The sequence below is a fragment of the Mugil cephalus genome, chromosome 20 (genome assembly GCF_022458985.1).
Source record: "Mugil cephalus isolate CIBA_MC_2020 chromosome 20, CIBA_Mcephalus_1.1, whole genome shotgun sequence".
Lineage (NCBI taxonomy): Eukaryota > Metazoa > Chordata > Actinopteri > Mugiliformes > Mugilidae > Mugil > Mugil cephalus.
The window spans coordinates 14,757,008-14,781,474 of NC_061789.1; the positions used below are offsets into that span (position 1 = coordinate 14,757,008).

A 24,467-nucleotide genomic window follows, 5' to 3' on the forward strand; every position below is an offset into this window, starting at 1 on the left:
GGGTGTTGTGTCAACTCCCAGAAAAGTAACAGCATTGCTAGTGTAGCATACTGGCCCACTTTAACACTGATTCTAAGCTCCACTGAGCAATGGCATGTGGTTAATTTGCTTGGTTGATAGCTCTGTTCACATCAGCCCAAATGAACTGACCCGGTGGTTTCTGGTTTCAGAAAAACTAAAAGTCTGAAAGCAGCCCTACTTAACCACAATACCCACAATACGTCTTTAAGAAGCCGATATTGACCCGTTCCTTTCACATTCCACCTTAAATCAAATCAAAACAAGGCATCTTTAACTAAATCAACATTTTAACTGTCAAAAAAAATCCCATCAATGTTAAGTCTGTATAAATGCCCATATGTGCACTGAAACAGATTGTCCATGCTCCCCCCTGGAGGCCGCCTCCTAATTAATTCCATTGTAAGTCATAGGGACAAAATCCACAGTCATCGTTCCGTGCAAAAATACACTGAAACGTTTTAAAGCTAATTAGCTAATGAGCTAATGATCTTCCAAAGCAGCTGTCGTTTTACTACAAAAAGTCTTAATGTCTTTCTTTGAAGGCTCGCTAGTTATGCATTACCTGTCAACACTTGAAGAGAAGCTCTAGAAAATGTTCACTTGATGTTTCAAACTATTGTCTGAGCCTTAGATCAATTGCCCCCTATGTGTGGATATATGGAACGGAAAAGAGTTACGCATTTCAGTTCTCAAGTCAAGCAATCCAACAAATATTTATCCAGTGTTACTTCAGAATCAGTCTGTAAAGTCTAAGGGCACTGTGGTTTTAATGAGTGAGAAGTAAAACGTAAGATGGTTAATAGAGAAGTGTAAGTCAATTGTGTAAAACCCCTATAAAGGTCATGAGTTTACAGATGGCTGTTTGATTGGGAGGTGACATTAGCACTCCTAAAGAGGAAGCTGCTGTGGAGAGTTGGGCAGATCAGCATTTTTCCTGATAATGACAACTGGGAGGATGAGTTTAGCAGCATGTGAACCACAGACGCAGCAGGCTGCAGATCCATGGATGTGTGTATTGATCACGTAGCGGGAGATGGGACAGGTGCGCATTGTTTAACAGCTGCGGTAGCGGCGTCATGCCCAGAATATAAAAGCACTCATTAAACGCTGCACCGGTGAGGCCGCACTGCTCAGCCAGATGTATTTACACGTTAATGTGATGGATCAGGAAATCGGTCGGAGGACTTGTCGCCTCAGCAGCACCGACAGGCAGCGGGCTTTTTACGTGGCTTTACGACTCGCATGATCAATATCAGAAAATGAAGGAATGGACAACTTTAGAAGCTTGGATGGAGTTTGGACGATACATGAATATGATACATGAAAGTCTTGAATATGTACTGCGTGAAAGCTTTACTGAGATACAAGGACATAAATTAGCTACTTGCTATTGAAAATGATAATGTTGCGAGAGATTGGACCATATATATTATTCTATGCTAGATATGTCTTACAAAGTGTTCACATTCTCATCATTCAGTCCATGTAAGCGTTAGTGTGTGCAGAAAATCCAATTCACCTTAACAACAAGATTCAATTTAAAGGGGCAGATAACATGTGAATGGGCTGAACATGCAGAGGTGGATATCAGTAATATTTACCCGTTTAATTTATCAAAACATCCAGATGTCAGTGCTGAGAAGGCACAATAAATCGGGGGGGAAAAAAATAGAATAATGTCACATTATGATAAATCCCCAGCATATTTTCTGAATCAGTGCTCTGTCTGCACATGCTGAGTGGCAGTGTATTCTGTCAAGAAACTGCTTCCACCATATGTCACCCACTAGAGGGGGATAAGCACATCTTAAATGTTTGTTAGTCAAAGCCTAACCAACAGAAGGCAGAGAATACAAAGATTGTCGGGGAGTAGAACTACGTCGACTGCCGCCTGCTATGGTGTTACATCCTTATATTAGGCTTGTTAAATCTAATCTGTGATTAAAGCAGATTATTTTCACTCAGTGCCAGATTACACAGGTTTCTGACTAATGAAACAATCAGGAAACTAGGTGAAGTTCACTACTCTAAAGCAGCATCACTCTTCTACGAGTCCTTTGACAGCCTATGAAAAGTGGCAATAAGAAAAAAACTGGACAGTGATGCATGTGTATACTTTTATTAATTGTGTTACAGGGACAAGCCTTCACAAAGACAAGTAATGGGGTTTCAAAATATCCTTTCATAGTGCAACCTCTAGGACTCCTTGGCATCTGCATATAACCCATATATTTACACCAAACAGCATGTTCTGAGTGAGTCATGTTTGAGATTCTAATAGAGGGACTGATTTCACCTGCAACCAAACCTGTGAACATTTTTTGATTAACGACACTTGGTGTGGTGGTTTATTCCTTTAAATTTTGTTCTAAAGGTCGGGCATGTTTGAGGAGTTACCATGGTCTATTCGTGTCAGTTTGGTCTCTGTGGTGGAGCTTCCTATGGCCGCAGGCTGGGGCGCCTTTCGATGCGGATGGTTCCCCATAGGTGGTTTTTCCTCACCAGGATCCTGTTGATGTTACCAGACTATCCACTATGTGCGCGCGTGTGTGGGAATTTTGTGTGGGTCTATATATGGGGGAAAGAGGGGCATGTTTTTATTTTGTGAAGTACTTTGTGTTGTGTGAAAAGTTTAATTTGAGAAATAACCATTTCCAGGTCCACGTCCCAGTGATTTAGAAAGAGTGACAATGACAAACTGAGAATTATTATCTGTCATCAGTCAAATTGGTCCATTATCTCCAAGAGACAAAAGGTCAAGTGACAATTTCTCCATAGGCTTATTTGCTAGATTGTCTCCATCTTTCCTGACCATCTCCTCTTCTTCATCTCTATTTTGTGTTACCCACCACAAATTGCAATCAGGCATAACATTATGACCACTGAGAGGAGTAAGTAAATAACACTGGTCATCTTGTAACACTACAATGTACAATTGTGAACATATGCCACCCAGTTAGACCAGAACAGACCAAACCAGGCACCCCAACCCCATGGCAACGACACTCCTTGAAGGCAGCAGCCAGCCCCAGCAGGATGCAGTCTGACGCAGACACAGACAAACTCAGTTTAGAAACAACTCACACAAGGTCTTGACGTGGCCTCAAAATTCACTAGATCCCAAACTGATCAAGTATCCTGATCCACAGAGGCCCCTCCCCTCAACCCATAGGACTCAAATGCCCCCACTGACAATACTGTGTTGCCAGACACCACAGGACATCCTCATAAGGCCCATGTCCATTCTCTGATGAGTCACATCTGTTTAAGAGGCGCATAATAACAGGGTAATAGTAATACACCTGATCAATGATCATATATATGTGTGTGTGTATCTGTGTATGTGTGTACTAATTGGTTCCATTCACTTGGTCTGCCGGCACAGAGTGACTCATTCTGAATCCAATTTTGAGCAGCATCATGACGCAAACCGTCTCTTACTCACGGCTCCAACTACAATATGTACTTGTATCTGGTACAACCTGGCATCAGAGCCAACTAGACTGGCTGTCGTAACAATTCAGGATGGATGTACTGGTCATGCATCCTTCTCATTCATCTAAAATCTCTAAAACGAATGGATGTCTACAGTGACTTTTGATCCTCAACATCAGAGTGAAGCCTCCAGCTCTTGTTATACACAGGAATGTTTTGGGGGGATTAAGCCCAAGGACAGATGAAAAGCCTCTTTCCTTTATGTATCATGTAGTTTACAGATTCAGCTGACTTTTTGTGTTTCAGGGTTCAGCATCCAGCAAATCTACGCCAACAATCTGTATCAAAGCTGTGCGGTTATTTCCTTGTATCTATATTAAAAGGCACGTTGACACAGCAAAGCCTTGTCACAACGTTATTGATGACTCATTCCCTGTTTTGTTTAATTCTTTATCCACTGCCCAATGTTCGACCTTCATTTATCTGCCTCAGCTGTTTCGCAGTGTTGATTAAACACATGGAGGGTCTGAGCCTTTAAGTATTTTGACCACGTATGTTCATCTCCGCCAAAGACATTAACCCTAAACCATTCCACTGCTGTTGCAGCTATAACATGGCTAATGTCACGAAAGGAATGTGCGACCTGCCCTCTAATGCTGGGAACTAATAAATGTCTAAAAATGATTTATGACGCAACGCCCACCTGGAGAATCACGCGTAGAACACAGCATGTATCGCTTCCTAGACACATGTGACGTCATTTAACATGTGACATGACCGGAAAAACAATTACTTGATAAGTATTCTAGAGACGTACCAGCCGAGCACGCCTGCGCCTATCCCTGCCTGTTCTGCTATGTTTTCTAGAAGATGCTCACTGCTTGTCTGAACAGGAAGTAGAACAAAGCCAGAACTGCACCACAGAGCTACACTGCCTCATGCAGTAGCCAAATCTCTTGATAAGTTTATACACTACAATCAAGCTGCAGGCCATGACGCCTGGTAGGGATTACCAAGGGATTACAATATATTCACCCCACTGGGATTCCATCACATGGTGGATCAGATCTCTGTGACAGAGGACCAGTGTGCAGCACTCCCTCAGGGCCACAAACACCACTGTGACAGATTTGACAAAGAGTCTAAGTCTGTCTGACAGCTCAACACAAACCACTGTCTGGCTACAATGTTAATGTTAACGCTACAGGGTTTGACATCACAGATTTCTGTCATGACGTTTCTCCTCCATTACCTTCCAGAGGGCAGGAAGCAAAACAATTAGACCTTTTGGAAGTAATTAAGATAGTGTGGCCAAGAATTACTGGTAGCAATCCAGTTCATTAGTGATGCAATGTTGCACAAAGAGCAAGGATTTGTTCAAAGGCCAACTGGAGGATTTCAGTTCCAATGTAAATGATTAAAATGCCACTTTTGTAATTCAAAAAAATAAATAACTAGCCAAGTAGCACATAGTCAAATCTATGCATGCAGACATTTTGCAGTTTAAGTCAAATGCATTTAAGGCTCGAACAGCGGGAGAAAAAAATTAAGTAACAGCTACAAAACTAATGTCACGAGAGGAAATTTATAAATCCTCTTTGTTCTCCATTTGTTGCATTAAACACTGGACACCATCTGTTGGGCTGGACCACAGAAAACAACAGCAGCAGGGAGGCAGCTGCCACCCTAAGATGCAACAGCCCGGCTACTGCCTCATGTCGCTCCAAAAATACTACTCTGGGCTCAGTTAATGGACTCTTACACTGTCTTGGTTGTGGCGAGCAGACGAGCACGCTGAGCAGAGATCAAGCTAAAAGGTCATTTATCAAAACTCTACACTGTTTGGATGGAAAGCCAGCTGGGATTATCACAATATTATAAAAAAAGACAAGAGCAGGTCTTTGTGTCCAATATGTCAAACCTCGCCATTGACCCCTCTTCTCCTCTCTGACCCCTTCTCCAGGCAGTAGGTGACTGAGATGGGCGTTCGTCTAGGCTGCTTGTGCGACTCCCTGTGGTGGCCGCTGCTGCTGCTGCTGCTGCTACTATTCTGCACCTTCCCCTCCTGTTTGGGCCGGCCGTTTGGGACTCCCACGCCCTCCGTGAATGTGGCGGTGGTGTTCAGCGGCTCGGCCTACCAGACGGAGATTAAAGGACGCTTAAGCCGGGAAAACTTCATGGACCTGCCTCTGGAGGTGAACCCCATCACTGTGCTGGTCAACAACACCAACCCGCGGGCGCTGCTCACCCGGATTTGCGACACCCTCTCAACCAACCGCGTCCATGGCGTGGTGTTTGAGGACAACATCGGCTCGGAGGCTGTGGCGCAGATATTGGACTTCATTTCCACTCAGACAGCAGTGCCAATCGTGGGCATCAGTGGAGGCTCCGCTGTCGTCCTGCCGTACAAAGTGAGTGGGGGTACTTCACCTAAACAGTAGATCTCTAACGTGAGATCTCAAGATATGTTTTTTTGAATTCTAATTTCTTAGCTGTCAGGTGTCAAGCACTACATTACTTTTATAAAACTTCGACAGACAGTTTGATATTCAATTAATCATTTCAAATGGAGTCTGCAGCATAGTCTATGGTGATTACAGTCTGCGTAGCAAAAATCATTCTGATAACAATTCTACTCAAGGTTGAGATTTATGTTTGGGAGAGCAGTTAAATAATCACGAAGAAGCGAGCATGTTCAGTCATTTAAATGCTAATGATACATAATTAACATTAGACAGGAGAGCAGACATAATCTCTCATTTTAAAATGATTTAATGATTAATAAATATTAGAAATGGCTGCAGACTGCGTTAATGTTTCACTGGGTTCAAGACATAAATACAGATGATAAAAACATAAAGGGAACTTTGGCAAGGTTAGACATAAAGCACCATTCCTCAGTTCGCAATACTATTTCATACTGTATCTTAAAATTAAGATACATTAAGATTTTACTACATGGAATCATTATCCACAGTGTATTAGCACCATATAATTCCAACTCTGGCTCGTGACAAATACAAGCAATTAAATTGCATCTGGGCTGAAGCTGAAAGGTTTAGCAGCAATATGTCCCTACAGGCAAGAGTATCCACGACAAACGGCTCAACCTCAGAGACCAACTATAATCCTTTCAAAACGTCTTTTTTTTTTCTCATGACATGTAGGTGTCTTCTGCAAGAGATACTATTGCAGAGCTGAGATTTAGAGTACATTACATGTTGACAGTTACACTTTGACGACCTGAAAAATGATTTGTTTACTCTACATTTGCTCTCGGGAAAGAGTAACTGTTCATTCATTTGAAAACAAAATTCTGAATGTGCAAAAAACATATTTGAATGATTCAGTCCTAGCATAATCTTTTAAGTACAGTTGACATGGTAAGACAGAGTGTGAACAAAATACCTGGAAACTTCTCCAATTCTGTGCAAGAGCTTTAAGTATTAGAGTTTGACTTTAGTCACCACAAAACCTCTCTGAAAAAGATCATCTAAAGGGTAGGAAAAAACCTTTCTCAAATAATCAGAAATCATGTAATGACTCACGCAGTCTTCATAAGTACGATATTAAGGTGAATTTTCGTTTTTTTGATAAATAAGGATACACTAACACCCCTGTAATGTCCATGTGCTAGTAGACATCACCCCTAATAGCTGCATCTATGGCTGATCTCGCCATCAGCGTGGATTCTCAGGGGAAATAAAAGTCACTCAGCAGCTAATGATTCCTGCTGCTCATTTACACTCTAACTTCAGAATCAGCAAATCAATCCGAATGAATTATAGAATAGCACATAAGTTAACGTTATGCATTAAGAAATAAGCGTAAAGACTGGATGGTAACTGTAATAAAGACCGACAGCTTTTCATCCATGATTAGCCGGTAAAGGAAGTTCAGGTCATTTACATGTGCTCTTTACTGAATGCATTAAAATTGCCTTTCAGAACAGTAAGTGCATGCATTATTAATATGGATGGTCCCAGTTGAAAATTAACTACAATCTTCTGCTACCCACTGAGGTACCTGGTTTCTGATTGACACGTACCTCTCCTTCCCAGATAATTTGATGTTTTTTAGGCAAATCATTGGTCATGGCAAGACCTGGGATCCCTGTGTAATCAATGCTCCATCCAGATTTAAGTTGGTAGTCAACTAGTTGGTTTCTCTTGATATACTATAAAAAGTTATTTGACAGATTTGTGATTATTATAGCAACAGGATTCAGATGTGTTGGTGGAAAGATCAGTCAAATGTTGCACCTAAGTACATCAAGGTTTCTGTATGTTTATTTTGAATGTATTTAAATCCAAACTCAATGCAGCTCAGTTGGTAGAAACACCAAATTACACAATGTCCTTAAGCAATGTAATGATTTGGCTTCATTTGCTCCACGGGGAAAATGAAAATGGATTAGAACACTAAGGGTCTGAAAGATAAATACAATATAAATATGATCTTGATCAATCTGTATTTAATGGGATAATGCAAAAAAGTACAAGTGTAGGTGGTGACATTTCACCACCAAGGGTTTATGCCGTCATCTTTAAATCCAGATGAACATTGGTGCCAAATCCGAAGGTCCCTGACAGTCTTGAAGGCAGTGAAATACCAAGCCAAAAGTCGGCTGTTTGCCAGTGCCAGGCGGTCAGTGCGACTTTTACATCATTGTATTTGCAGCATATCACGCACAACTGTCAATTGTGGATTTTGAGTTGTGCTGTGTTGAATCGCTAATGAAATGAGTCACTCTGAAGAACATCTTCAGCCCATTTGAACAGTCACATAAAAACATTTCACGACATGACCGTCTAGAATAAATGAACTCTAGGCCAACTGATCTACATGATTCAGGAGAGCCCAGCTCTGTACAACAGTTTGTCACTTTCTCTAACACATGCCAGCTTGTCGTTGGCTGTAATCTGTACACTGCGTTACAGTGCTACTTTTTGGCCCGGACTCAGGCAACCTGAGGATGTCACAGTTGGCCCTCATTGCTGTCAGTTCTGTGATGTCGGTTTAGTGAGTCACAGCCTGAAAGCATTATGGCCAAAAATGGGTCTTGTTTGGTAGCATAGCTTAACAGGAAAGAGACGTCTGTCAGTTCAACATCCAAGAGTTACTCACATAGAGCTAAAGATATGTCCCTTTTCCTTTGGCATCAGTCTATCACAGCAATTGAGAAAGAGCACATTTTTACCATTGGAATACAAAGAACTGAAATCATAATTAAAGTTACTCTATGTAAAACTGAATAGAATCTGCATGAGTACCCTCAGACAAATGATTTGTGTCTACAAGAAATATTTGAAGATCAGACTATTTAGACAACAACAGTGGTCCCTCTTTTTATCCTTCACTTAGTCATTATTTCAAGTCGAAATGTATCCATGATATTTATGTATATTGTTCCAGCCTTCTTTGAGTCTCCTCATAATCAGGGATGCTGCTAGTTCACTTATTTATGGCGTGCTGTCAGGGGTATCCAACAAAGCAACAAACCACTTTTTTAAATTATTTTTATACACGTCGCTGAAAACACAGAGTTTGATTGTTTTTGAAAATGACAGCGTAAAATTACGTGATAAACTGATTCCTGTCCTCTGGACATTTCAGGTTGATTGGTTGGCAACATCAGAGCACATGTACAAATATCTGTGTCATTTGCAATTCCTATCACAAGCATTCAGTGAAGACTGCCAAGATTAAGACTGGAAGCATTAAATAGTCCACTCCACTATAAATACTGCTATGTGTCATTTCATATCGACACTAAAGCTACGGGCTTCACTACTGCCAATCAAATCAATTAGTTCCCATAAGTCTACCCAGTGTGAGGATGAATCAATACCAGTAATGATGACTGACACCAATCACTGATTTGTTTCTGAAGCTCAAAGAAAGATGGTTTGAAATTTAAACTGCGATCTCTTTGGAACGATACAACCATAGAGAGCACGCCGAACAAGTCCTCAAGCCTGAATGACAAAATAAATCATTTATCCTTGCCTGATGACCCATGATATGCCACGGCGGTGGTTAACATTTGGCATCTCACCATTTGTTGTCACCGTTTCATGCATCATGAAACAGTGACAATGTTAGACCATTACACAGCATTTCAGGGAAGCAAATAAGTACTTCCTGGAGTGGCTTTGTTTAAACACTGCTGGAAAGAAAGTGTAATTTCTGAACAAACAAAGACACCTAATGTGCTTTATAAGTAATTATACACTCAACTATAGAGTGTTCAACCATGACATTAAAAACGCTGACGGGAGAAGTAAATAACTTGACCACTTGTGACAACTCAATGTTCCGTTGGGAAACGTTTGGGCCTGGTATTTGTGTGGATGTTACTTAGACATACACCCACCTAAACCACAGCAGCAGGCACCCCACCCCGTTGCAATGGTACTCCTTGATGGCAGCAGCCATCCCTAGCAGGATGCAGCCTGACACAGAGGCTCACACACAAATAGCTTAGGAAGAAAAAGCAAAAAAAAACAGCACTTTACTCCCCTAGATCCCAAACGGATCCAAGTATCCGTGGGATGCACTGAAACAAGTCTGATCCGCAGAGGCCCCTCCCCTCAGCCCATAGGACCCAAAGCCAGACACCACAGGACAACCTATGAATGCACAAGAGAGACCGACACAATATCAGGAAGGTGGTCATAATGTTATGTCTGATCAGTGTATACTCTACGTTTTCTCTCTACATTTAGTTCGATATACTGACCTAAAATCCTGAGCATCCTTTGAAACATCCATTCCACAGTGTGACTGATCACATCCTCCGAGCCAGAACGTTTTAAGTGAACAAAAGTCAGACACAAGCAAAAACCCTGATTGTCTTTGCGAGAACATGAGCCCGAGGCTTTTCTCAAAACTAGAGCAGTCCCTTTCCTTCTCCGTCTGCCTTTGCTACTTTTTGAACTCACTCGTGTCTCCACTTGTGCGTCCTGCATTTTAAAAACCAGTGGCACAGTTACAGTGGTACCTGTCTTGACTGAAACAGACCAGAACAGACATAGAAAACAGTCAGACCGTTGACCACGAGTCCCTGACAGACAGAGCTTCAACACAACAACACTGTAGAAAAACAGATGTTATAGCTATAAATTCAACAGACCTGTCAATTAAAATAGTCAGAAATACATTTCCACATTATGTTTCCACAAGACTTGCACATCCTGTATGGTTTTACAGGCTATTTTAAAGATAAAAACAATTTTAATTCAGTTTCTGATCTTCACTTTAGAGAAAAATATCAGCAGAATTACTCGATTTCTCTTAATCATCTCGTTTTCCAATGCAGAATGTCCATCCTCATACTGTTTTAATATTGCCGCACACTGTCTATACAGTATCACAGTCTGTGTTTCGAAATGGCAAAGGACCAGTCACTGGTCACCGTGCAGCATCTACGTGACGTCAGTAGCACAGGAAGGCGGTGCCAGGGCACTGCCCGCTGAGTGGCGGAGGCAGACATATGTCGCTGCAAAGATTCGTGGCCAGAAGTCACTCTTCACGGAGAGACAGAGAGAGTGGGGGAGATGCAGTTCAGTCATGTCATCAGGAAAAACATACGCCACTTTTGAGTTCCGTATCCTCAGTTCACTCCCTGCCACAACACAATTACAGTGCATTCAGTCATTGTGGCTCAAGTCCGCAAACCCAATATTTCCTTTAGAATTCTGGATCCAGTCCACCTCTATCAATAGACGTCGTCCACATAAGTCATTCAAATAACCTTCAGCTATTCACTGAGATGTATCTGAGCAGGTAAAGGTCAGTGATATTGTATGTGATTGTATGTAATGTGACTGAGCCACTGCTTCCATATAAACAGATGTGGTTTTAGAGATAATCACTGCTTTGCACACAATGTAACTCAGTTTCAAAACCAAACATCGAGCTGCGAAGCATTTATTCAACTGGACTCTTCAGGACAGTTGCTTGACAAAATGCTCAAAGGTAGCCAAGTGTGTAATGCAGAACTTCTGCAGCTGTGTTTGCAAACAGATATGAGTTCTTCTGTATATTTTACGCTGGTGGATGTAATCACAGTCCAGAGAGGCTAAGCTTTTTACTCAGTGGCTATAATCTTCTTTGGGACTGTTGACTATTACTGTGAGCTTCATTTGACAACACTGTGGAAGTAAAGCTTACCAACTAAATGGAGCCATTCAAAACGATTATGATCATATATGGAGTACCCATAATGCAGAGCAATATGATGCCATGAGATAAAGGATATTTATAGAGTTTCAGGGTTTAAATTTTTAGTTTACCTTAGTTTTTCTTATGACTGATTCCTGCACTCTTATTGTGTGAGATTTTAGTATGTGTATCACACAAAGTTTTCTGGGCATTTATTGTTTCCTTTAAGGATTAAGCTTCTCTTATAGTCACCGTACCTACAAACTGTACAGTGCAACTTAACATACAGAAAGGTAACTACGTGCTAATGCAACACCTGTGATTAATGGGTTTTAGTGCCATAATTACAGGACAACGTGGACACACCACTGCACAGATGTAATTGCTTTCACCGGCGCAGCCCTCTACAGCGCAGAACGGTTGCAGGGGTGTAAACCAGTGCAACCTGCAGCTATTTTAAATAGAGGCACCTTGTCTGTCAGGGATTAAAAATCTAATTCACTATGGTCTGGAGGAAAGACTATATTATTAAACATAACAGGCTTTTTAAGTTCGGAGAAACTTTCTTTGAAGCTAAAAAAAAAAAAAAGAAAGAAATAGAGAAAGTGTTTAAGGTGTGAAAGAAATATTTTAAGGATTATCTGGTAAGTGCAGCTTCCAGACTGATCTTTTAGAGATCAAACATCCAGTCCAAATTCTTATCATGACTGTAAACTGCAGCCAAACATACAGAGATATGTCAAGCTACAAATATTGGAGAACGTTGGTGGTGGGGTCAGGATTTGGAGCCTGAAGGAGGAACAAGCAACCTCATCGGTGTGATGCCACCAGTGTACTGACACACTCCCTGCTACACTTTGAAATTATAGACTAATAGGATCAAAAAAAATAAAATAATGATAATAATTTAGTCTCGACACCGAAACAAAAGATACCGAAAGATCTTAGACAGGCTGCTGTTGTAGAATTTATTTTACATTTTGTGTAAATGATTGTGACTGCCGGTTTTATGTAATTCCCCACAACCGTATGCATGGGACAGTACTCTTCATGTTGTGCACGCCGACGAGGTGGTCGTGACTCCAGGCTTTGAACTGCAGCTGAGCCTGCGGTAATGCCCCGGGCTCATTTGGACAGAGCTATTGGTGCGCTCTCTGCTAAATGAGCTGTTGAGATCGTAGCTTGCAGGGTGCTTTTAATCTGCCACACTCGTGGGTTAGTGAGCATATACAAAGAACACGCGACCGTGAACACCTGCACCGTCTCTCTCTCTCTCTCTCGCTCCATGATATCTCGGCACTTGTCGGGTAACAAACTGATACTGCGCTGTTGGAAACGCAGGAACAGGCAGATGCACGTACAGAACTGAGGCAATAACGGTGACAGATTTGCTGTGGGACAGTGAGCGGAAGGGGAAAATGAGTAGATTTATATGATCTTCTCAAGCTCCTCCGTGACTAACCTGCATAAGAACCCTGCACCCAGTATGGATGTATGCAGCCGGCCCAGCCAGCCCCTGGTGCAGTCTAATCCATCTTAGTCCACAGCATGGTCTTACACTGAGGAAAAACCAATTCCTGGTAAAGACGCTGATAACTGAGCGTCATTTATGTGAATATTAATGAGTAACATGAGAGACCAGGCTTTTTCAAGAAAAGAGATATAAGCGTCACATTGGAATTGGTGGAATTAAAATTTAAAAGAGTAGAGAGAATAGCTGGCTATAGATAGCGACTTTTCCTTGCATTCATTATGGAATTAGGAAAATGGAACATCAAAAACTATGCACCAAAAACCGCTTTATCATATATAGCCTCCTTACTGTTTCGGGACAAGTCTGAAGTAACAAGGGCAGCGGCAAATGAAACGGAATGCCAGAAAAAGAAAACATTTTCAGGGATGTGAACAGCCAGAGCCACAAAGTCAGTGGATTTAGCCATGACGTCTCAAACCGTAAGATGCTCATTCATCACAAGACCGCTGAACTCCTCTCAAGGACAACAAGGAGACAGAATGAATAAGATCACAAGGCCTGTTTGCAGTCTCAGGATACCTGACCCCTCCATTTTCTGAGCTCTGAGGGCTCGGTGTTCAGGATGGAGTGGTTTTTCCCCAGAGAGGGACAGGGTCAGGAGGAGGCCACCTACCTATCAGCCTGACAGAGGCAGAGCGCTTTAATACCAAGATCCCAGCAGAGTCCAAACTTGTATTTCTACTTTAGGAAGAACAGGTTAATAACCCCTGAAAAAATGGATCCTCTGAAAATGGAAGGGGCTGTCGTGACTTGACAACGTTTGTTTAGGAAAGTAACAATGAGGAAGATGATTAGAATCTCCTGAACAATCAATAATCCCTGTTGTGAATGTCAGTCAGTCCATCATCCTCACATTAACTGTACCACATTAATTACTGTGAGGAGGCTCATAGCTCCAACTACTAGACCTGATCTAATGAGAGAAGCTGTTAAGATTGAAGCACATATTTCTACAGCACTAGAACTATTTGATTAATAGTTAATGCGTTATTTATTCGTCGTTTATATGAACTTTTTTTTTTTTTTAACTTTCTCATAAGCTGCTTGCAATTTGCGAACGCATTTTTCAATCAATGATATATAACTGGTCTGTATTAAATACTCAAGACATGACAATTAATTCAAGAAAGTTAAGACTTAATTGTTCAATATGTTTTAGGTATCGCTTTTAGATCAATTATGAGCTGCAGAGATTCAATTATTACTGACTTATTTGCATTTATAAGTATAGCAATCGGTCACACTTACAATGCGGTGTACCACCCACCTTAACACTGGTGGTGACCACACTCCCCACAAACTGCAGAGGCGTTAGAAACATTGTTGAGGAACAACTCAAAGAAGATGTGAAATACCCCAAGATATTCTCTACGCTCTCTCAGTCAGACCCTCACAAGCCCCAAATCTCAACCCAAGCCAAACTCCCGGTGCCAAACACCACAGGAAAACCCCCCAGAAGAACCTTTGTAATGCCAAGACACGTCTGAGTTGTTCTCTTGCCACCTGAGAGGGATTTACACAACATTAGACAGGAGACTTATTGGTGTATTGCACTGTATTGATGCTGATAACTTAAAAAATCCTTCGCATTACGAAGAAAGAAATATAAAGCAATGATAAATGTTTATGCGATATCTCTCATAATCTTTGAGCTAATGCTAATTGGTTTGGTTGATTTGCGTTCAAGTTAGGAACAATAAAATAAAAGCTGTCAGGAAAACTGCCAATGAAATGGTTCCTTGTCAAAAGTCTGAAAATGTGGGTGTTGAGCAAAGCTTGTTTGTGGAACCTGTTGGTACACAAGTACACTCAGGCAATTTATTGATATGAAACTGTTACAGACAGCACTTAAAATCTGCAGCGCTGATTCTTGCTCGACACTTTTAAGATCCTTTGGACACAAACCAATCAGTAATGTCTCAGCAGCTGTTTTGTCTTTGTTAAAAGGATTGGAAATACTCAATATCATGTTTTAATAATAAGCACCATGTGAACACTTAAGTCATTAAGAAGTAATCGTAGGACACCAAAATATGCTATGAAGCCTTTTTCTATCCCCTCGACTCATCTGATTATACACTTAACAAAAACGCCATCCTCATTCCTCCCTCAAGGTCAATGCATTTTCAAAAAGGAAGATGAAACACAGAGCGAGCTGCGGGCCATGCTGATAGTGCAATCCCTCTGAATTTGCAAGTATGGATGACGGCCAGTGTTTGCACGGCAAAACCAAGACGTGTGGGTTTAAATGATGAATGGGTCTGCAGCTCTTGGATGAGCAAAATAAAGCAGAACCACTTAGCTCTTGTCATAGCTGTACTACAGAACCTACTGGTTGGGTGACTCTCTCCCCTGTGTGGGATTTGTCTGAGTACAAATTATGTGTGTCGTCTTGTTAGTATGATGAAAGTCCTCCGGTGATCTCAGCGCACATTGTGCAAACTGAATTAGGAGGTAATGATTTTGGTTGTTAATCTGGAGCAAACTGTGTGCAGTGAGTTAACTAACATGACGTCTTCCTCCTTCTCCAGGGTGAGGGTTCCAACTTCCTCCAGCTGGGATCCTCCATCGAGCAGCAGATCAATGGCATGTTCAAGGTGATGGAGGAGTACAACTGGGACAGCTTTGTGGTCATAACCAGCCTTTATCCGGGTTATGAAACCTATGTGGATTACATCAAGTCCTTCACTGACACCAGCTACTTCATATGGGATCTGCAGGATGTGCTGACTTTTGACATGTCCGCCGACAGCATGAACGACATACGAGCACGGAGGCTGCTCCAGCAGATTGACGCTCAGGTGTTGTTGGTCTACTGCTCCCACGAAGAGGCCCAGTACCTGTTTTCCCTGGCAGCTGAGGCCGGACTTGTGGGGCCGGGCTACATCTGGATTATCCCCAGCCTGGCTGTGGGAAACCCAGACAACCCTCCGCCTGACAGCTTCCCCGTGGGGCTCATCAGCATCATCACCGACCGTTGGAAGATGAGCCTGAGGAAAAGGGTGCGGGACGGCGTGGCCATTGTTGTGAAAGGCGTGCAGAGTTTTCGGAAACAAAGAGGCTTCATTCCTGAGGGCCACAGTGACTGTCACAACCCTGCCAAGCCGCCAGCTAATAATGACACTCTGTTCAGGTGAGCGACAAAGTTGCCTTCACTGGTCGACCTTAGTTTATCGTTTTAATTGGATCTTTCCAGTAGCTGCAATTCGTATTTTTTGGGTCAATAATCTCTGGGAATCTGTTTAACACACCATAGATACATTATGCATGGCACCACGATGCTTAAATCAACTGTATTCTCAGTTGCACCCATATATCAGTCGTTGGAATCTTTCAAGATTTGACCTGATGTTAATAGAGGCAATTGTGAACATGAGATATGAACTGTGTGCTTTATGGCATCTCCTTTGTTGTGTTTAATTGTAGACTAGACACTAAGGATAATGCTTTAATTTCAAATTGAGCCCCCCAGAGTGCTGAAAATGCACTCTACAAAGCACCAGCTGCTACTCCAGCTGCTCAGAACGAGCCAAAACAACAACAGGACAACTTCAAGACGAACACTTAAAAATACTCATACTCATACATTCAGTTGTCTTCTTTCATGCCAAGCCCGTAGTCCTAAACAAGAAGACATAGGTCACTGCATCAAAAAACTATCGATTTACTTGGTTTAGATTAAAATCAGTATGTTAGACGCAGTCTGGCACTAGAGAATATTTTTCTTTTCTTATTGCCAATAAAAAATTTTACAATAATAATTATAACCTTGTTTGAAGAAAAGAGCTGTCTCATGAACAGGGATCACATGGTGACTTACATCAACAGCACGAAAGAGGTCAACAGTCATTTATTTATTCATGACTTCCCATCTGTTTGGAGCTGTGGAGCACATTAAACTCTCCCAAACTGTGTCCTCTGCCACTCTGCTCATCTCCTCAGCACTCCTCCTATACCTCTTGGACACTGCGGGGTAATTTAACAGAAGGGGTAAGAGGGAGTGTTGGTGACGACGGATGGGGGCGTGGTTTCCTCATCGTTTCAACCATGCCCAAAAGAGCAATCTGACGCCATCTGTGCCGTGGAACAAATCCTATTTTGTTGGAAAAATGTTTTAATCAGCAAAGGGAACAGCCAAAAAAAAAAAGCTCAGGCAATGGCTTTTGGTTCATGTAAGCCAAGGTCAGTCAGAGAGATTGGCAGCACGCTCCGTGTAATGTTGGTTGTAGACGGTCACCGAGGGGCAGCAAACACGACATGAGCATCACCAGACACTTGCTTTATAAAACATCACTGTCCCTTTCTGGTGTCAGAAGTAATTTTTCTTTCGGCGCCTTAAGGGAGAAAAGTCTTCCTTTTGTATACCAAACCGTCCATAAAAAGAAATGTTGGACATAATCTCAGGCTTTGATACCGTACGAACCCCTCCGTTTAGACTTTCTGAACCCGGCAGGCATGATTTGAGCAGCAGGAGCAACTTGAAGGTCGGCGAGACAGAACAAAGCACTTTCAATTAGCTTTATAGTCAGTCATCTCTTCACTTTCCAGCCAGATCAAACATGAACAACCCCCTTTGCTTCTCAGATCTGCCCTCACTCGATTAGAGATTCATTTCAAACAAGCTTAATGAGTCAGCTCACCTGTTAATGGGATTATCGTGTGTTACCAGATTAACCAGGCTTTTCACACACATCAAGTGACGGCTATTGTCCTCTCAGCAGGCTTTCATCACCTCTGTTGGAGTGGCGGGTGAGGTGAGAGAGCAGCGCCACAGGTCTGATATACACAAGATGTTAATGATGACACAATGGAATCAGTTGTGTCAGTCAAGGGTCTGTCATGACACCTTGTGACTTGTGAAGCAGTCTATTACAAAGGAAAGGACCTGTTTGGTAACAGGGCTTCCATGACATTATAAAGTAATGATCACAGAGCAAAACGTGTGCTTTGACACTCTGAGGGCAGCCGCCATCCCCAGCAGGATGAAGCCTGACACAGCCACATACACAAAATCTCATAAACCTGTAGAAAACAGCACAATGTGTTGACTTGGCCAGCAAATTCACTAGATCCTAAAAGACCCACTAACAGCTGTGTTACCAGACGCCACAGGACACCCCGAGACATCCATTCTCACAACTGTTTTGGAGGCACAAAGGAGGCCTACACAATATTGGGAGGGTGGTCATAATGTTATGCCTGATGTGTAATATCGCGTCAAAAAACATCGCAATACTATATTTTCAAACCAAGTGACTTATAGGATACTACATACAACATCTTAGCTCATGACTGTGACTGGCACTGGGTTTGGATTTGGATTCTCTTTTGGTTTCACCTTGCCCCCTTATTTTATTAAAACGAAACTTGAGGGTAAGCAGAGGGTACACTTGCTCTTGTAAATTAAGATTCATCTCTCGAATTACTTGACAACAGGCCAAAATGAAACTATTTTCCTTCATCTCCTACACCACCCCCACTCGGGAGGCTCTTGTGATAAACTGTGATGGGTGCTATTCTGTGGCTGTGGACATAAATTTCACAAATGCATTAAAATCCAGTACACAGCGTAGACAGTCATTTGATCACTTGAAACTCGCTGATCATCCATCTCTTTGTGTGTGTCTCTCTCTACAGGCACATGCTGAATGTAACATGGGAACACAATGACTTCTCCTTCAACAGTAATGGATACCTGGTGAATCCAGCCATGATAATAATCACTTTGGACCGAGAGAGACAGTGGGACAAGGTAAGCATTTCAAAAGATAATGGTATAGGTTTCACTCCCTGAGCATTATCTTATGCGTTTCATACGATAATGGCAAATGTTTCACTTCACACAGGATTTTCTTTGTGCAAGCACTTAACTGTATTTGTGTAATCATTCATGAATGCATAAAGCCATCATTTAGCTGACGAAATGAGAGAAAAGAAGAGTTGTTCTGCCGTTCATTCTCTCTGTCTTTCCCTGATGTCTTTCTCTGCACACCAACAGAGGAGTGATTTCATACATCACTGGTCTCTTTGTAAAGACTGGTTAGAGGAGTCAGAGCTCCACTGATACCAATGAACCACTTAATGAGGGATCATCTCCTAATCACACACAGTACTACATTTCTTTCTCACTCTCTCTCACACACACCCACCTCTCCTGCTCATACCCTCCAACTCTTCAGAAGAAAATTAAAACAAAACCCACGCAGTCAGGTGACTGTGCCTCATTGATTTGTTTGGAGACTGAGACATTAATTTAACCACAGGGGGTGAATGTGATGTGGACACCAGGCAGCAGGGAGATCGCTTTTTCCACTGGTTGAATACAGAGTGCTTAGTTAAACATCACGCTCCAAGTGAACAGCTGCAGGCACTTCTCTGCTAATTATGTGGTACTGCTATTTTTAGCTTCTGTGACCTAATAATTCCCAATATGTTATCAAGAACCTGAGCAAATGAGAAACTGAAGCAAACGAACACATTCTGTGTATGCATTAATGCCACTGATAGGACACCTTAGCTCACTTTACCATCACATTACATACACAACCCATGTTTTAGTCAATCATCAGTAGCCTAAAGCATGGACTGAGTATATTTAGAGGGGCAAGTACCCACCATGGTATCACCCACATGTCTCTGGCCATCGCTATCTTAGCAGTGCTTGACCACCTAAAGGGCGGTTTATACCTCTCATAGACGGTGTAACCTACATCTAGCCTACATCTGTGCCAGTCATTTATACCTGTGGGCTCATCAGTCCGAGTCCTGTTTGTTTCTATTTCACGCTCCACTTTCAACAATGCCGACTGAAACTTTCACCAGAATTTCGGCAAAGACAAGTCGTACAAATGTTTATATCTCCGAACCCCCTCAGTTAACCTTAATCGATTCAAAAATTGGAGATTGAAAAGAAGCCGGAAATACTAAAGCGGAAATATGCTACTACCAAGCAGACCAATCACAGCTTCTGCAGTTTGCATCATCGCCACGACATGTAGTTACATTTCTGAGAAGGTGCGCATCAGGCTTAGCTATTGCCGTAGCTACGGTGTCAAACTGACACAATGCAGCTCATTCGCAAATGGTCGAGCTGGAATGAGCTTTGAATCCCAAGGTCATGAGAATGAAAACGTGTTAATTTTAATGTCTGAAAACTGCAATCAGAGTCTGTTATTGTATAAGCTAACTTAAATATTATATAACTGTGTCTTATACAAGCAATCTATGTGAATTTAGGGGCTCATCATGGTGTGTATCTAGAGAAAAAAAAGAAAAAAAACAAGATTTTATTTGTGTCTGTTGTTCAGAACGCTTGTTTGACTCATCTGGAGATAATCCAATAACACCATCTGTGTAGCATCTACAATGGACAGAAACTTAATCAATCAGGGAACAAATAAAAAGAATGAACATGTTGCAGAACACGGGTAATAAAATATGATCAACTTCAAACTAAAGCTGTCCCCCGTCTCACTTTCCTGACAACCCTTTTCTTGTCTGAACAGACTAAAATAGTTGAGTCTTTCATTTTTTTCTCTGCACCTGGTGTCCTGCTGCTGGATGTTCATCTTGAAGGGCATTGTTCCCCCTCTGCAACAATCCCAGTAGATTAGGGAGCTTTTTAACAATCTTAGTATCCTTGTCCTCTGCACTGTCAAAGACAAACACAGAAGTTGGCTCTGGAAACATCCCATAAACGTAACACTGTCTCCTCTAATATTATGAAACGAACGGATGCTCTAAAAGAATGAAATTAATTTGAAGTCAGTAACAGTAACATGAATTGGATACGTCACCATCCTACCTTCAAAGGTTCAGTTGAGGTTAGCCGAAGATTCTGCTCTTGTTTAATAAGATAGATTTTCTCAGAAAAGATAAAACACTGCGGACAGAGTTCAGACAAATGTGTCCTCTCATTCGCTCACTCCAGCGCTCCTCATTTCAACCACGCTGACCTTTATTTAAACCGTTTTTCTCACTCCTTCAGAGAACAACACGGTGCTCATTTCACAAAATTTCAGCTAAGAAGTGGGAGTCGATCCATTTTCCGTGCTTAACTTTCTGTTGCCTCTGGCCTATTTTCTCTGAAAGCTGAAAATCAATTCCACCTTTGGATTGCTTTTTCATTGTACATCACGCAAGGTCCGTCACGACCATACATCGGCCTTAGCCTGACACCGTATAAACTGATATTTTACATTAAGTAGCTCAGTTCTTTTACTTATTAAACGAGTATCCCTACAAACCTCTTATCATATGCGGTTGCTTTAATTTGCAACCTCCAGAGTCATTGTGCGGCTCCTGCAACGGATCTAAAAGTCAAAGTAACTGGGGGAAATGGAAGGACAGCGTGACAAAAGCGTGGAGCGATGGAGAGAAAACGAACCAGAGAAGGACGAGAAGTGTTCCCGCCATTGTCGTTATCTGGCAGGGTCACATACAGGACTGAAAAATTGCCGTTTCGCTAGCTGCATATCTGTGATGAACACAAACTCAGAAATTACAGTTTCCCTCAAGCCTGGAACAAAAGTTTATTGTATTTTCCCCGATGGATTTCCTGTAATGGACACTACCACTACAGTCACTTTATATTCTTTTTTCCAGACAGGCAATTATAGAATTGTGCATCTTATGGCAGCATTTACATGAGCTCTATAATAATGATTTCCATGTCCCGTTCTCACTGAGATCACTGGTACCAGTTTTTCTGGGAAAACAAAGGCTTCCGATTGTTTTTCGAGACAAATTCCACACAGCGTCATGTTGTTTTTCCCTCTCGCTAGATTTTCCAGTAATTTGAAATTCAGATTGACTAAATGCCCGTGAGTGAAGTGATAGTTAAACACTCAGCAGGACTGATCAATACGAGTGACAGCAGAGAGGAGTCCAGAGAGAACCCAGATATATTTGCACTTTTCCCTCCCTTGTTCAGTGTTTTCATTTCATTGCGACAAGCTGTACCGTCGGTGATGAGATGGGATTGCCCCCCTTCCTGTTTCAACAGCAGAGATTATGTGGGAGGAAAAACATTTTGTCCAGGCAGACACTATTTTTCATTTTTTTAGCTCTCCAGGAAGTAAGTGACATTCATAAAACGACTTATTTAAATATTAATCAGCTCACATTTGCACCAACTACCACTGTAAAGTGGATTATGTCTTCCGCACATGGTAAATCCTGCAGATAAAGGGGGGATTCTTCCTGTCATACATGTAGATATCTATTGGAATGAAGCAAGTAGAAGGAAGGAAGCAAATGCAGAAGGGGTGTTCTGGTTTTCTTTTGTTCAATTTTGGTCTAGTTACTTTAAATGTGATGTTTTTTTCCCCGGCTATCTCTTCTGCATATAAACATTTATCCCCGTTTCGACAACATACCTTGTTCCAAACTCTGAACATCCTTTGTGGGTAGTAAATGCTATGGCATCAATATCAATTCTCAGACCACTGCAGTTTGCCAGAATCTTACATTGGTGCACAAGCTGAAATTGGTCCAATATTTATTTATTTATTTATTTTTTTTTAGGGCATTTGCAGTAATCGTAGTTTAAATGAATCAGGAGACGCTATTTTGTCATTATCCAATTAAAATGATCATAAAATGTCCTCATGTCTTCTCTCTGACAAAGTAAAACTAGCAAAACTGCCATTTACCATGCAGTTTGGTGCACAAAGGCTGGGCCCTGGTACGTCTAGAATTGGAGACTTTATTAGCTTTATGTTTTGTGCCACAGTCCATTAATAAATATCTCTAAGAAATACTGTAGAGGATTTGGAAAATCCTGGCTTGTAAATGGGAATCACTGTCACTTGTTTCAGTGTATGTGAATAAACATTTAAATACCAAAGCAATACTTATTATATTCATCAAAATCAAAATCACCCAGTGTACATGAAGTTTATATGATCAAGCGGTCCTGATATTGTTAAAGAAAGGCTACAGGTTCAACCATAGGAAAGGTCATGTTTCCTGAGTTAACTACACAACTCTATCCTTTGTCTGTCTGTAATGCATTTGCTGAATTTAATCGCACTTAATAGCCTTGTCTGAACATTAAATTAACAACCAGCATCGGTCCAAATGGCCCTCTCTGACCGTTATTTCTTTATTTTCATCAGGAAGCGTCAGATGGGCCAATTTGTGTAACATGGTACTAAACAGGTCACGGCATCCTTAAATAAGTGAGCTTGGAATGTTTAATTCTAGGCTTTGATTATGTATTCGCCCGGCTCATTAATGCCCATTTCCCCACAACATCCAATTAAAATGAGCTTATTGGTTATATAGCAGGGGGTGGAATTGCTTTCATTGCATTAGGAGTCTCTCCATACATCCCCAGTGACCCCAAAATCAATTTCCTCTAAACTGTCCACAAATTAAAACTATGTCCATGGCACTGAGCTCAGACACGTGTCACGGCAACAGATACAGTTGGACATATCCGTCTTTGATCTCCCTGCTGCTTCATTAGGTGTTTCTTTCTCCTTGTGTTGCTGCTCAGCACCATGGTAGCCGTCTGAAGTTTGGTGCAGAGATTTGTCACTACCCCTTGTTGATTCATTCCTCTCTGGACTCTTTCAGGTGGGGACATATGAGGTGGGGATCCTACAGATGAGATACCCCGTATGGCCGCGGTTTGGCTCCTACCTGGAGCCCGTGTCAGATTACAGGCACCTGACTGTGGCCACGCTGGAGGAGCGGCCCTTTGTCATTGTGGAGTCGGTGGACCCCATCACCGGCACATGTGTTAGCAACACTGTGCCCTGCCGACGACAGTCTAACAAGACGGAGACGTGAGTTACTTGGGATTCAAGTTACACCTGCACTTGATCTCACCTAAAAAGAATAATTGTTCACAATCTGTAGTTAGAAATTGAAAATGAGTTGAATAACATATGGGATCTGTAAATCTGTCAACATCTGTGAAAGCTAATTATTCAAAAATACTGGAACATCTAATATGCTAGTATAATAGATGGGACATAAATTGTGTGTGATTTGTGTGATTTTGTGTGATGTTACAGAAGGCAAGTAGAGAAGATGATTTGCAGAGTATTAACTAGCCAAGTTTCATCGGGGACTTTTTGCAAGTTAACTGTTATTTTCACATTAATTAGCTGGAATTAATATGCCATTTAAAAGCCAGCAAAACTGAAAAGCTTGGTGCCTGCAGCTGAAAAGAGCTCAGAGACAGACGGTGTAATAAAGCACATGTCAGTCTAAGATACTGTCCTTGGAGAGAAAGCCAACCCAATATTTATCAACCTTGAACTATCTAGGTCCAAAAATGGGTTCAAATGAATGAGGAGCA

At 41.7% G+C, this 24,467-nt stretch overlaps 1 protein-coding gene and 1 long non-coding RNA gene across 2 annotated transcripts in view; one reads left to right on the plus strand and one right to left on the minus strand.

Moving 5' to 3' along the window:
* The window catches only part of LOC124997507, an 85,285-nt gene that overhangs the window by 43,782 nt on the left and 17,036 nt on the right, over positions 1 to 24,467 (minus strand). The window lies entirely within an intron of this gene.
* grin2ca (glutamate receptor, ionotropic, N-methyl D-aspartate 2Ca) overlaps positions 1 to 24,467 on the plus strand; it is a 50,380-nt gene that overhangs the window by 12,060 nt on the left and 13,853 nt on the right. The window contains exons 2-5 of the mRNA XM_047571251.1: positions 5,420 to 5,867; positions 15,688 to 16,289; positions 18,794 to 18,908; positions 23,738 to 23,949. Of these exons, the coding sequence (XP_047427207.1) occupies positions 5,436 to 5,867; positions 15,688 to 16,289; positions 18,794 to 18,908; positions 23,738 to 23,949 (1,361 nt within the window). The 5' untranslated portion in view covers positions 5,420 to 5,435. The remainder of the gene's footprint in view (positions 1 to 5,419; positions 5,868 to 15,687; positions 16,290 to 18,793; positions 18,909 to 23,737; positions 23,950 to 24,467) is intronic.